Source organism: Chrysochloris asiatica, unplaced genomic scaffold (assembly GCF_000296735.1).
Source record: "Chrysochloris asiatica unplaced genomic scaffold, ChrAsi1.0 scaffold00001, whole genome shotgun sequence".
Lineage (NCBI taxonomy): Eukaryota > Metazoa > Chordata > Mammalia > Afrosoricida > Chrysochloridae > Chrysochloris > Chrysochloris asiatica.
Genome location: NW_006408519.1, coordinates 30,212,367 through 30,226,916, shown reverse-complemented (window position 1 = coordinate 30,226,916; position 14,550 = coordinate 30,212,367). Strand labels below are relative to the sequence as shown.

The 14,550-nt window shown below is 45.5% G+C and overlaps 1 protein-coding gene across 1 annotated transcript; it reads left to right on the top strand.

The window, feature by feature from the left end:
• Positions 1–3,947: 3,947 nt before the first annotated feature.
• KLHL38 (kelch-like family member 38) lies at positions 3,948–11,242 on the top strand. Its single transcript, XM_006830690.1, has 3 exons — positions 3,948–5,315; positions 9,747–9,852; positions 10,919–11,242. The coding sequence occupies exons 1-3, from the start codon at positions 3,966–3,968 to the stop codon at positions 11,206–11,208; spliced, it is 1,746 nt and encodes a 581-aa protein (XP_006830753.1). The 5' UTR covers positions 3,948–3,965; the 3' UTR covers positions 11,209–11,242.
• The last annotated feature ends 3,308 nt before the right edge of the window (positions 11,243–14,550 follow it).

The following is a 14,550-nucleotide window of genomic DNA, read 5'->3' as shown; positions in this document are numbered from 1 at the left end:
TTCAGACTCATAGCAACACTGTATAGGGTTTCCAAGGAGCAACAGGTGGGTTTGAACAGCCACCTTATGATTCAAACTGACCTTGTGGTCCAGTGATTATCTTACAGCACCACACCAAGACTCCAGGAAGATGTAGAGGGAATGGCAAGAGTACAGAGAAGTAAGAAATGGATTGGCTGAGACAATCAAGGGAAAGTTGCAGAGAAGCTGATATACAACTAAGTTTGCTTTTTTGTTGTTTTTTTTTAAAGCTTTTATTGTGCATTGAGTGACTGTTTACATGGGAGAACATCAGTTTTGCACTCATCCTATCGTATTTTGTATCATTGCAATGATTGCAATCCCTTCCATATATCACCATTCAACAGTATTTGCTTCTATTCCGTCTGTGTTGTTTTGTTGATGTATACAAAAACACTCAGAAATATATAATCATTTAAACAACCAAAGGGCACATTCTGCAAGCCTACCTCCTAGCCACCAGCACTCAGCCTTTCTCTTTCCATGAGTCTAGAGTTCTCAGCTGCTCTCTCTCCGTGCCCTCATCTCTGCCTCCATCTCTGGTGTCGCTGCTTCTCTGGATAGGGTCCCACATTCCGCTCATGCTCTTCTCCCTTGATAGTCCTAGGATCCTCTATTCCTGAAATGTAAGATTAACTACTCCCTGCTTTATGTTACAAAACTTCTACCTTTATAGTTGTGATGGTCACAATTAGCCATGCTAACAATTACTCAGTATTGAATCATAAGAATCTTATCCCCATTTCCTTTCACCAGACCCATTTAGACAAGATGAAAACTATTCAGTGGGCATCTTACATTCCCCCACACACTCTGAAACTAAATTCCCTCTTGAAAACTTTATGCCAGCCACTCCATGTCTTTATAGCCCCCCATTTTAGGCAGCCAATATCTAAGTTGCTCATTTCTATCAACCCTGTGTACAGAGGGGATATGTTTGATCCTTGATGTGAAGACTCCTTCCATCTCAGTTGGTACTTTGAGCTACTACATCCATAAGTATAGGGCAAGTTTACAAGTCAGTTTTTAAAGATGAACAGGAGCTCAACCATGGAAGTAGAGGAGCCCATGCAAAGACTCAGAAGCAGAAAGGACGTTAGGCCCTTTAATTGCCACCCATCTGTCAGTTTGTCATACTGTGAAGGATTGCTTGTTGTTGGGACTCTGGCTGCTATGCTACCACTCTAGAAAGGCCTGGTAATCTGCTTTCAAATATTTGCCAACGGATCACCACAGCACGCTGTCTGAGTCACTCACCTTGGATGCATCATCAGGAGGGATACGTCCCTGAGGGGGTGAAAGAGAGAGTCAGCAAGGGTGAGAGAGACGCTCAGTGATGAACTCAAACATTCTGGGGATCCTGAGGCCCACAAAGATCCGGTTCACTTTTCTTCCTTTCCCTTTCCTCCCCAGCCCCCCACCCCCACACCTTCTCTTTCTGGTATATGATTATCCTGGAACAATATGCCTTAACACTCTGCCTAACCAATGGGAGAAAATGGAAAAGCAAAGCCAAAAAGCATTCAGTTCTTCATTAGGTCACCAACGAGTTAGAGTTGGCTCAATGGCAGCCGTCTAACCAGCCAGCCAGCTATCTACCTGTCTATCCATTATCTATCTACAAAGGAGCTTTATAAAGTGAGTGGATAAAATCCTTTCTCTTTTCATTCCATTCTCCTATGAAATGCCCTTTATACCTAACTATTTACCTACTTCCCTTTTACATCACCAGCATTTCTCAGAAGATTGGACAAAGCTACCAACTCTGTTGTCTCTGTACAAACAGCTTCCCTTCCCAGCTCCTTGCTTCTACCTTCATGGATCTCTACTGTTCTGTTCAATTGACCATTGGCCCATTGGCCCCTAACCTTGGTCCTCGGGATTCCTCCTCTTCTCTTCCCTTCCCACCCTTCCCCTCTTCTCTCTCTCTCTCTCTTTCTGGTATATCCTTAATCCTGGAACAATATGCCTTGCCTCCTGGCCTATATAGCTCCAGCCTACTCAATGGTAGAAAATGGAAAGCAAACCAAAAAAGCAAGCCTGAACTATAAATACCTAACTGACGAATCAGTGGTGTATGTCTGGGATCTGGGAGAGGAGTTTTGATGGGCAATTGCAGAGATCTTGCCACTTTAACTAAAGTTTCCAGGTAAAGAGACCCAACAAAGATTTACTCTCTACTGAGTCTGGAAACTCCAGGGTAGTTGACAACTATTAAAAAGCAAATTTTATCCCAGATGCCTTGTCACGTTAGAACCTAGAGGAAGAAGTCAAACCCTCTCTAGTAACCCTACCCGGGCAGACACCCAGTGAACTGTGCCCACGAGCCCAAGTTCTGTCTTTGTTGGTAACCACCTGCCCCCTTCACTAAGGCCCAGAGTTCTCTTCAGTGACTCTCCATAGGTCACAGCGACCTGTTTACAGACATTTAGAATTCCAAGGCACTTTTAGGACAAGGGACTTGGTATGTTCCCAACTGGGCAGTAAGGTCTTCTCCAAGAGAAGCAGTTCCTCTGGGTCTATTTATGCTGCTGTGAACACGGGCCAAGGAAACAAGGCATGTGGGCATGCGCCGGCCCTGTAGGCCCTGGGGTGGCTGCAAAAGGCAACTGGAAAGTCACAAGTCCTAACAGTGGAAAGTACACATGCAACTATTCTTAGCCCTGGAATGTATACACTGTCTCCTGCCTAGCAGCTCTTTCACAAAGCTCTAGAAAACTGTGAAAGTGCCTTCAGCATAAACAAATCTAGGAATCTCCCAGGACAAACCATCTGCCCACTGAAGGACAGGCCTGGGTTTATGGTTTCACTCGCAGCCAGAGGTGGAAACTCTCCGGAGGGACGAGTCGGACCAGGCATCGGTGGATGTCACTGCAGCCAAACAAGGTAAATAGCCCTAAGGCTGGATTTCTTCTGCCGGGAGACTGCCAGATGTCACCCAACAAAACGTGTCCAGCCAGGATGTCGTTTGGTGTCTGCTTTCTATTTATACCATTTTTAAAACGAAACCAAAAAAGACTCAGTACAGTTATGATTCAAAAAAAAAAAAATAGCAAAGGTCCATTTTCGTGGTTAGTTTCTGCCTAGTTACCAGAGGGCCACACCCCTAGGATGACATCCTTGGGAAAGGACAAATTCCCAGAAAGAGATGTTTAGATGCCTTTACTAAACAACAGATCTGTCGAGAATCTAGAGAAAGATTCACATAATTCTGCTGGTCAAAGATATTGACTATTATCTTGCTTCAAACTGCTGAAGGTCAAGTAATTTTCAACAACTTTCCCCCCTCCTATCTGATTAATCAAAGATTTCATTTGCATGCTACCTTTGAGAATTGTTGTTGTTAAGTACCGTGGAGTCGGTTCTGACTCATAGTGACCCTACACAGGGTTTCCGAGGCTGTAAATCTTTATGGGAGCAGAACGCCTCATCTTTCTCCCATGGAACCACTGGTAGTTTCGAACTGCCGACCTTGAGGTTAGCAGGCTGATTCGTAACCACTACGCTACCAGAGCTCCTTTGAGAATAATCAACACCAAAAAGGGAGGTGTCTGCTTTGAGGTCTGGGCTGAGGTGGCCTCCTTCTTCGATCTTCACTAAGTGATATTCTTGGTCACACAGGCAAGCGTCTAGGGCAGGGGTGGGGAAGCTTTGATCTGCCGAGGGCTTTTTGAGTATTTATAACATCATTTGTGGGCCATACAAAATTATCAACTTAAAAATTAGCCTGTAATAATGTGATGACTGGAACTTCAGTTGCCTTGGAAGGAGCAGACCAAATGATTTCGTGGGCCTTATACAGCCCTCTGACTGGATCGTCCCCATCCTTGAGTTAGAGAAACAGACATCAATGCTACAAGTCCCTGAGTCCCCATAACTAACCCCCCACTACATTCTCAGGCTTGATCTCACTCCCTCTTGGGGCTTCTTCCTGTGTTTGTAGGATGGATGAGGAGTCGGTAGATGAGCTGCTCTTCAAAGACTGTGACTTCTCCTCTGACTTATTGAAGCAGCTTAATGGCTTAAGGCAAAACAAGATCCTGACAGATGTTAGCCTCTGTGCCAGTGCCTGGGAGGTGCCCTGCCACCGAAACGTCCTGGCCTCCAGCAGCCTCTACTTCAGGGCCATGTTCTGCAACAACTTCAGGGAGAGTGGTGAGGCCAAAGTCCACCTGAAAGGTATTGACGCCGCCGCTCTGGAGCAGATTGTCCTATATGTGTATACGGGGGAGGTACGCATCACAGCTGAGCGGGTCCTGCCTCTGATGGAAGCAGCTTCCATGTTGCAGTACCCCAAGCTCTTTGAAGCCTGCTCTTCATACCTCCAGAGCCAGCTGACCCCCAGTAACTGCCTGGGCCTGCTGAGACTCTCAGACATCTTAAGTTGTGAGACTCTGAAGAAGAAAGCCAGGGAGGTGGCCCTGAAGTATTTCCCAGAGGTGGCCTCATCGGCCGACCTGAAGGAACTTTGTGTCTTGGAGTTGACAGACTACCTAGGAGATGATGAACTCTGTGGGGAGGAGGAAAAGGTATTTGAGGCTCTCATGGTTTGGGTCAAGCATGATGTAGAGACCCGGAAACGGCACATGCAAGAACTGTTGAAGCAGGTCAGGCTTCAATATGTCCACCCAGCCTTCTTCTACCATTTCATCGCCAGCGACACCCTCCTTCAAACCTCACCTGCATGTCAGGCCATCTTGGAGACAGCCAAAAGGCAGATGTTTTCTTTCTATAATACCAGTGTCCCAGACCTCAAACCTCTATGTCACATCCCTCCAAGAAACTCTTACCAAGACTTCCTCATTCTCTTGGGTGGAAGGAAGGACAACCAACAGACCACCAGGGATGTTCTGCTCTACAACGAACAGACTGGCCAATGGCAGGACCTTGCCAAACTCCCGACCCGGCTGTACAAGGCCTCAGCCGTCACCTTGCACCGCAGTGTCTATGTTATTGGGGGTAAGGCTGTCAGAGCAGGTAAGAGTCTGGTCAGTCCCAATGTTTATATCTTCTCCCTGAAACTCAATCAATGGCGTCTGGGGGAACCCATGCTGGTGGCCCGCTACTCCCACAGAAGCACCGCCCACAAGAACTTCATCTTCTCCATTGGGGGACTTGGAGACAAGCAGGAAGGCATGGGCTCCATGGAGAGATATGACAGCATCTGCAATGTCTGGGAAAATATGGCCAGCATGCCGGTGGGTGTTCTCCACCCTGCAGTTGCTGTGAAAGACCAAAGACTCTACCTCTTTGGGGGAGAGGACATCATGCAGAACCCTGTGCGCCTAATCCAGGTAAATGACAGGTCCTGACATCTTGTAAGTGCACCCATGTGACCCACTCTACACACTCACACACCCATTTCTCACTGGCTCAGGAAGGAAGAAAACGAAGGAAGGAATATTTTCATCAGATAAAATTTCTATAATAAGTTAATCTTTATGTGAGGGGGAAAATCTAACAATTCAAGCTAAAACATATTTAATATCAGATAATAAAACTTCATAAAGATTTAGCAGATGCTTTTAACCCAAATAAGTCTTGTCTTAAAAGAAGCTTCCCAGGTAGTGTTTCAAAGACTACCTAATTCCCTCAACTCCACCTCAGAACTATGGAATCAAAATCTCTTTTTATAGGGTTCTGACCTGACATTTATGCTTTCCAGAAGATTATGAGGGGCAGTCAGGTTGGGAAACCCTTGTCTTAAATGACAGGTAGTTATTAATTTTACTCACAAACTCTCAGAGAAGTTGTTGTTAGGTGTCATCCAGTAGGTACCAACTCATAGTGACCGTATGCACAACAGAATGAAACACTGCCTGGTCCTGGGCCAACCTCACAATTGCTACTTCTGAGCCAATTACTACCACCACTGTGCCAATCTATCTCATTGAGGGTCTTCCTCTTTTTCTCTGACCCTCCACTTTCTCCTTCTTCAACGACTGGTCCCTCCTGACAATTGGTCTGAAGTATGAGAGATGAAGTTTGGCCATCCTGGTCTCCAAGGAGCACTCTGGCTCAGAGAAGTAGAATTTATAAAAGTCAAAATTTCCACAATATTAAAATGTTTTCCAATTTGATACAAACTTCACATCCTTTGCAGCTCATCTCATGATGTGGAAAATGCTAGCAACAATCCTATATCTCAAGATCCTCAACGAGATCACATGCAATGTGCTTTGTCCTTTCTAAGAAAGAGTTATGCTGGGGGCACCCATGCTGGTTGCCCACTTCTCCCACAGAAGCACCGCCCACTGAGGATACATTGTGAGCAGAGAGGTGCGGTTGCCCTCAGGGAGCTTACAAGATCATTACAGTCAGATGCTGCAAGAGAGGGGTATGCTAAGAGTATGAATGGGTGCCCAAAACCAGTCTAGAGGGAATCAATGGGGCTTAGGGTCCCAGGAACTTTGGAAGGAACCTGTGAGGTTGGCTTACACTGACTTAAACAGAGAGGCAGAGGAGAATGAAGGGCAAAAGAGGAGGCAGACTTGAGGAGTGGATGCCAAGAGAGCACAGAATAGAAGGATCTGGCATTGGAGGCATTTAAGGAAGTTTCTAGAGCAGATGTTGTTGAATGTGCCATCTGAAGGAGTAGAGTTATATAGTGAGGAAGGAAGAGTGTTCCTGGGTAAATGAACCATTTCTCCAAAGGTCCTGAAGCAGAATAGAGCACAGCCTTTTGCCTTGAAGAACTGAAAGAATGCACAGTGTGGCTGCAAGAGAGAGAGCAAGGAGGAAGATGGGGTACCAAAGAGCTGGTTTGGGCCTGTTACCCGTAAGCAGCCAGTGGCCATCAAGTCAATTCTGACTCATGGCAACCCCATGTGTGTCATCGTAGAACTGTGCTCCGTACGCTTTTCAATGACCGGCTTTTTGAAAGGAGATCCCCAGACCTTTTTTTCAGAGGTGCCTCTGGGTGAACATGAGCCTCCAATCTTTTGTTTAGCAACCAAGTGCATTAACCTTTTGCATCAACCATGACAGGGGTATTAATTCACCACATTATCTGTACCCACTCCCTTCCCAAGGTACCTAAGCAATCCCCTCTACCAAGACTGCTTCCCCTAAGCCCGTCCTCTGTAGAACGTCTAGAAGGAAGTGAGTGGGTTGGGAGATGAGGCTTGTCTGGCAGGGTTTTGTAGACCTTTTCAAAGAATCAGGCCTGAGAGTGATGGGGTCTCTATGTAAAACAAGAGACCCTCCCATGTCATGGACTTCTTAAGACCAAAACGCAAAACTCACAAACATTTTAAATGCATAGATCAAGAAATGTAGAGTTAGTGCAACCAACTAAGGTCCTTGCAGAGCCATCCACCCCCCACCCCCAACCCACACACACAAACTCTAAACAGGTAGGTGACTCTTAACATTACAGCCATGGGGGATGAGTAAATAAAAGCATTAATTTGAGTGGTCTTCTTAGCCAAGTAGCGCTAGCTTTGACGAGGAAATTTCACTCATTCATATAGAGTTTAAGATGAATGCTTAGAGTTCCTTGAATTTTTTGATAAGGGCTCTGGGTTTTCTTCTTAGGATGTTTCATCTGTTTTCATTCTTTCAAGTCCTTACACTGCAGTGGATTTACTATCCAAATTATGTGTGCCCCTGGGTCTAGCTACCTGGCCTTCTCACTACCTCCATCTCTGAATGACAGCAAGCAAATATTTTACCATAACATAATGTCCTTTGCTTCATTGGTCAAAGATCATCCTTTGTGATCCTGGCCCCAACCTCTCTGGGTTATGATGAGGATTGTGAACAAATGTTTAATCTATTTTTTGAAACCATACCCAAAACTGATGGGAAACAGAGGGCAAATGACAATCACTCACTCAAGTAAAATGCAACCAGTGTTTGCTTTTCTCCAAACAGCTCACTGCTCTTTCCAAAGAGTTTTGCTACCAACATATTTTCAGATGAAACCATGAGACTTCATAGCTCTCTGGTTCCCCTTTGGCCTCCTCCAAGTGTTTTCCTGATGTGAGTGAGTCACAAAAGAGACCTCAAGTGGTCTCCAATCTCAAAACCCTCCATCAGGAAGGGACACCCTTCCACCGTCCCAGGCAGAGCCACGGGTGTGACAGCTGAGAGTGTGAATTCTGGGATTGACCAGACCAGCTTTTCCACACTCTACCTGTGGGACTATGGCTTTGCATGCAACTGCTCTAAACCTCAAGGGTCTAATCTGGAAACTGGGGGAAGTAATAGTACCTACCTGAGAGAATGGTTGTGTGATTCACTTCAATAAATGGATCAGAGTAAAGCCTTTCATAGTGCTGACAACTCTATTCTATACTGAAAAACCTGTGGTTCCCAGTGAAGGGGACCATACCATCTCCCTCTGTACTGTTTTCATTCTTTCCTTTCTATCTATGAAGTCCATCTTTGAATAACTTGTAGTAAAATTCCCTTGACAGAAACCAATTAAAATTTGATATTTGGCTTTTAAGCTGAGGGAATGATTGTAGGGGTTCAGGATTTGATTCACAGTTTTCAGAGCCTGGGAATAGAAGCCCCTCCCCATCCTGTCCCTTCCTCTTTCTTCTTACTTGTTTTTACCATTCTTCCTTCTTTCTAGGACTCTACTGACTGCTCTGGTAGTGTAGTGGGTGACGAGTTGGGCAAGCTAATCCCAAGGTCAGCAATTCACATCTACCAGCTGTTCTGCAGGAGAAAGATGAGGCTTTCTGCTCCTGTAAAGATTTACAACTTTGGAAACCCTGTACAGGGTCACTACGAGTCAGAACTAACTCCATGGCATATAATCACCAGCGCACTGATGTCTCCCTGCCATCTTCATCTTCCTTTGGGAAGGAACTCTGGTAGCGTAGTGGTTATGAATCTGGCTTCTAACCACAAGTTCATCAGTTTGAAACTACCAGCTGTTCCACAGAAGAGAGATGAGGTTTTCTACTCCCATAAACATTTACAGCCTCGGAAACCCTATACAAGGTCACTATGAGTCAGAACTGCCTCCACAGCACATCACACCATCACTATCACCGATGACTGTCAGGAATGAACTGTTCAAAACCCATTCCACCGAGCCTGCAATGAATCCATGACTCTAAGCCACTCTCAACCCCAAGTTACATTAAGACATGAGCTTAGAGATCCAAATGACTGAAGAGTCACGTCATATGAATATCCAATTGCTCCCTTTCTCATTAAAATAAAAAAAAGTCCCACGCAAGAAAAAAATAGGATGTTCTACAACACAGAAATTGATTCATTTTGTAGAAACCCAGCCACCGATTTCAGAGAATAAGTCATAAAAAGAGAGATGTCTAACCATATTCTCCTTCCTGCTCTTGAAACATATTTTATTTATTGAAACTAATCTAGTTGCATATTAAAAATGGTAAAACTTCTTGGAAAAAATAACCACTCCCATTTTACCATTCTAATTATTACTACTATCTATCCTGGTGTAGTGCTCTAGGATAAGCACGGGACTGCTAACCACAAGGATGGTAGTTCAAACCTACCAGTTGCTCTCTGCTTCACTTTGTCTCTCCTCCCTCCTTCTACTTCATCTCTATTAGATTTTGTTCTACCAAAAACATAATCTCAGCGGCCACTCATGAGCCTAGACACCCATTCTCACTCACAGTTGGTAGTCCAAACCTATGAGTTGGAACTGACTCGACGGTACTTAACAACAACAATTGATCTATCTAACATTAACATGCAGTGCCATGGGTGTGATGTTTCCCCCTCAGGTTTATCACATTTCCAGAAACACGTGGTTCAAGATGGAGACGAGGATGATCAAGAATGTGTGTGCCCCTGCAGTGGTGCTGGGGGAGTGGATTGTCATCGTGGGAGGTAAGTTTAAACAGAGTAACCCTGGGCTGGACACAAACTTGGCATCCCCTGTGGAAAACGGGTCACTCAGACAGATGTTTTTCTACAAGTTGGTCGTTTCAAAAGCACACACATCGAACCAGGGGAGTGTGAACAAGTTGGCAGGCCCTTTGCTTACCCAGAAGTTTCTGCGTGCCTCTATCTTTATTTAAACAAGGGATAAAATAATACCTGTTTCTAAGAGGTGTTGTGATCATTCAACACACTTGGATATTTAAAGTACTTAGCACTATCCCAGACACATGGTAAATGCTCATGAAGTATTTGCTAATGTTAATAAAATAGTTGCTACTGTTAATAATGGAGTCCTGGTGTGGCGCTCTGGGCTAATGAGCCAGACTGCAAAGCCGTTTGAACTGCAAGGTCAGCAGTTCAAGCTCACTAGTCACTCCTTGGAAACCCTATATAGGGTCATTATGAGTCGGAACCAACTCGGCGGCATTTCACAACAACAACAGCAACTGTTAATAGTATTAATTATTAGTGGATCATTTCTCTCTAATAGTAATCTGGTGTCAAAGTTAAGAGGACTGGTTTGGAGGTTCATTTAGACCTGGGTTCAAATCCTGGCTCTACTACTAACTGACTGTATACTCCAACAAGTTCTTAATCTCTGTATGCTTCAGTTTCCTCATACGTAAAGTAGGAGTCATAGAGGTACCTATCAGTTTGGGCTGTTTAGAAAGTTGAGCTCCACTCCCAAAGACCCTTTCTTTGGGTTGGTATAGTTCTTAGATAGGTGATGAGAGAGATGATAAAGCTTAAGAGGCTAAGAAAGCTAATGTAATCAGGATCTGCCTTCATTTGGGTTCAGAATGCAGAGTCAGAGTCACACAATCTGGGTTCCAAACCCAGTTCTGCCAAGTACTGGCTGTGTGACCTGGGACAAGTTACTGTGAGCTTTCATTTCCTCCAAGTTCCAGGCTCAGCATTAGGCAATGACAGACTGAGACACATACCCAGGACCACTGACTTCTAGTCCCCAATGAGCAACATTCAGCCTGTCCATATGCTACTTGATTTCCAGGTTACACCCGGAGAATTCTCGCTTACGACCCTCAGTCCAACAAGTTCGTCAAGTGTGCAGACATGAAAGACCGGAGGATGCACCACGGGGCCGCAGTGATTGGGAAAAAGCTGTACGTGACAGGTGGGCGGCGACTGACCGTGGACTGCAGCATCGAGGACTCAGACTCCTTTGACTGCTATGACCCCGAGACGGACACATGGACATCCCTGGGACAGCTGCCTCACAAACTCTTTGACCATGCCTGCCTCACTCTGCAGTGCATACCCCACATAGCCAACTTCCCCTGAGCTGGACACAAGCCCTTTTGTCTTAGTTAAAAGGTTTGTTGTGGCATGTGGCAGAAAACCCCAAACAAGCAAGCAAACCCACTGGCATCAAGCCAACTGAGTCACGGAGACCCCGTCCATTATAGGAGGACTGTACCCCAGAGGGTTTTCTGGGCTCTGGTAGCGTAGTGGTTACGAATCAGGCTGCGAACCGCAAGGTCAGCAGTTCGTAACTACCAGCTGTTCCATGGGAGAAAGATGAGGCTTTCTGCTCCCATAAAGATTTACAGCTTTGGAAACCCTGTACAGGGTTGCTATGATTCGGAACCGACTCCATGGCACACAACAACAACAACAACAACAATCGTTACAGAAGCAGATTTTCAGGACTTTCTTCTGTAGTGCCACTGAGTGAGTTCAAACTGCCAACCATTGGTTTGTAGCCAAGAGCAAACCATTTACACGTCCCAGGGACCTTAAGTGACAGAACCCCAACTCCAAATAACAGACCTAAAAGGATTCAGGGAGAGCCAAAGCCTGGAGGCCTGGAACTGGCGTATTGTTGCCAAAATCTTTTTCTTTCTCACTCTCTCTCTTCCAGACTTCTACCTCATCTACTTCATTCTACCAAAAAACAAAAAACAAAAAAACCCTCTCAATGGCAACTGATGAACCCAGATTCCCGCTCTCCCAGCTTTTCATCTTCAGCAATCAGCTTTCTCAACCAGTGTACAGATTTGAATCCCAAGAATGGATGTTGATTGGTTCTTTCTGATCACATGCCTACCCACTGTTTCCAGGGAGCAGTAGCCATCAATTCCACTGAGACTCACAGAGACCCCACAGGGTTTTCAGTGATTGGTTTGGGGGAAGGAATCACCTTTTTTCCCAGGGTACCTCTGGGTAGACTAAACCTCCCACCTTTCAGCTAGTAGCCAAGCACATTAAGCATTTGCATCTCTCAGGACCTATATAGTCACAGACAGGATTACTATAACTGCGTAGTCCCGTATCCTGCAGATACATCTGGGATGGAGTTAAGTATTGTGATTGCAGCTCATCGAACAGCACATAACAGAACAGAAACAGTTCCCCGAAGGGAGAAATGCTGGGCTGACAAAACCCACATCTGTCCAGGACACTACTGGAATCAGAATGAGATGACTGAGAAACTCAGAAGGCTCCCTGGGAGCTCCTGACCAGGTGGAAGCAGCAGAAATGAGCCATTACTGAACCTCTCTGTACTGGTGGGAGGGTGCACTGAAATTCCAGAAAAGAACATGCAGCAATGGGCTCGAACACAACAACTGTGAGGGTGGCGCAGGACCGGGTCCGCTTGTTCTGTGGAGCAGAGGGTCTCTATGTAGGTTGGAACCAACTTGACAGCACCTAACACAACATGTAATTCTGTAACTAGTGTTTGAAAACTACCCTGCACTGCCAGAATAAAGTTTGTTTCTGGTGCCAACAGTGTTTTTCTCCAGCTTCTGAGAAGCTTTAAACCTGCAGAATGATTTAGGATTCTCATTTTGGTAAATGTTATGAGAATAGCTTTTGGGGGGCAGCCAAGGAATTCCTTTAGAGATTAGCACCATTGTTGTCCTTGAGATTTCAGCCTTGACAGTTCCTATAGCCCCCTTTATCTCAAAGTACCTCCCATCTTGGCTCAGTCCCAAGCTCAGGAATAAACTGAAGTATGGAGCAGTGAAAATCACCTAGGAAGATGCTAAAAACAAAAACCATGGGACTGAGTCCCATTCCAAAAAGACTGATGGGGTTTTCAGAGATGGGACCCAGAACTCTATTTCTGAGAAATTTCTGCAAAGGCTATCATGTGCCGAGTTGAGCAGCATCTGTCTGAAGACTTTGCACTCATTCTCTTCCCACTCCTGCCTACTCAATAATGGGCACTGAAGACCTATATGTTTCGGTTCTAACGGTCCTGGGTCAGTTCCATCCAAGCCCAACAGTGTATACAAAGTCCTCTCCCCACAAATGGAAGCTTCTGGAATAAGGCTTTCTTCCATGGTTCCTGGCACCAGAGTGCCGCTGGGTGGGACAGCCTTCTTCTGCATGTGGCTCTGCAAGTCCTGGTTCTCGATGTTTCCTTTCTGCTGAATTCATATTTTTCATACTTCATTTCTCCTGTTGGAGTCTGAATCTCTACCCTGCTTCCCAGGTTGGGACTGTGGTCCAGGGACATTGCCCAGATTGTTGGCCCCTCCTTCTGGGCCTGAACTCGATCCCCTCAGCTGTTGGCCAGCATCTTACTCCAATCTTTTCTCTTTGAGTCTCTCTCTTCCAGCTCTGATCCCACCTCTCCGTGAAACTATATTAGTAAATGTAAACAATGACTCAAAATTGGCCAAAATTGGCAGTAAATTTATATTTCTGATTTTCCTTAACAAATCCACAGCATTTGCTGTTGTTCGGTGCCGTCAAGTTGATTCTGACTCACAGTGACCCTGTATACAACAGAGTAAAACACGGCCCAGTCCTGATTTAGCCCGTCCTCACAATCACTGTTCATTGTTCCTGCCACTGTGTCAGTCCATCTCATGGAGGGAGCGCATAACCCAGCAATTCCTCCTCCATCTGGAAATATCTTCCACGCTCAGTCTCTGAAATACCACACCTCTTGGTTCTCCTCCTGACTCCCTGGAATGTATTCCTGTCTGCTCGTTTTCCTGGCTGGTGAGCCCCAGGTTCTCTCCTTGAGTCTTGTTTGAATCTCCTCTTACTCTCTAGGTGAATGAGCTCATCCATCCCCATTGCTTTAAATAGGACTTTGAAGCAGTTCAGAATGGTTTGGTAATTACCATTGTACAAGGACAAGGGCTATACACATGTCGTACAGCAACCAGATCTGGTGCCATTGGTATTTTGACCCCAGTAGGACAGAGTTGCGCCCTTTCAAGGATGGCAGCCAACTGCTCTGCTTTGAACGTGTGTTGCTCTGCAAAAGTCCTGCTGTGGTCCTTCCTCCTGAAAGTTTCAGGAGCCTGATGCAGGAGACTGGATTTCTGACAGAACACTGGAGAGCAACACACACTCAAAGAAGAGCAGTTAGCCGCCATCCTTAAACAGAACACGGCTGTTTGTCTCCTACACCGAACAACCAACTGCCATTGAGTAGATTCTAACTCACAGTAGCCCTGTTTAGGGTTTCCGAGACTGTCAATCTTTATGGGAGCAGAAAGTCTCCTCTTTTTTCCGTGATGAGTTTGAACTAACAACCTTGTGGTTAGCAGCCCTGTGCTTGTCCTACAGTGCCGCCAGGACTCCTGTTGTTGTTGTTAAGTGCCGTTGAGTCAAAGCGGCCCTGTATAAGGTTTCCAAGGAGCAGCTGATGGGTTTGAACCA

What these genes read in the sequence shown, in the direction of transcription:
- KLHL38 (XM_006830690.1), top strand. Translation starts at nt 3,966, where the DNA reads ATGGATGAGGAGTCGGTAGATGAGCTGCTCTTCAAAGACTGTGACTTC. An exon ending in ACCCTGTGCGCCTAATCCAG is followed by an intron (nt 5,316 to 9,746) that starts GTAAATGACAGG and finishes TTTCCCCCTCAG; the next exon opens with GTTTATCACATTTCCAGAAA. An exon ending in GTGGATTGTCATCGTGGGAG is followed by an intron (nt 9,853 to 10,918) that starts GTAAGTTTAAAC and finishes CTTGATTTCCAG; the next exon opens with GTTACACCCGGAGAATTCTC.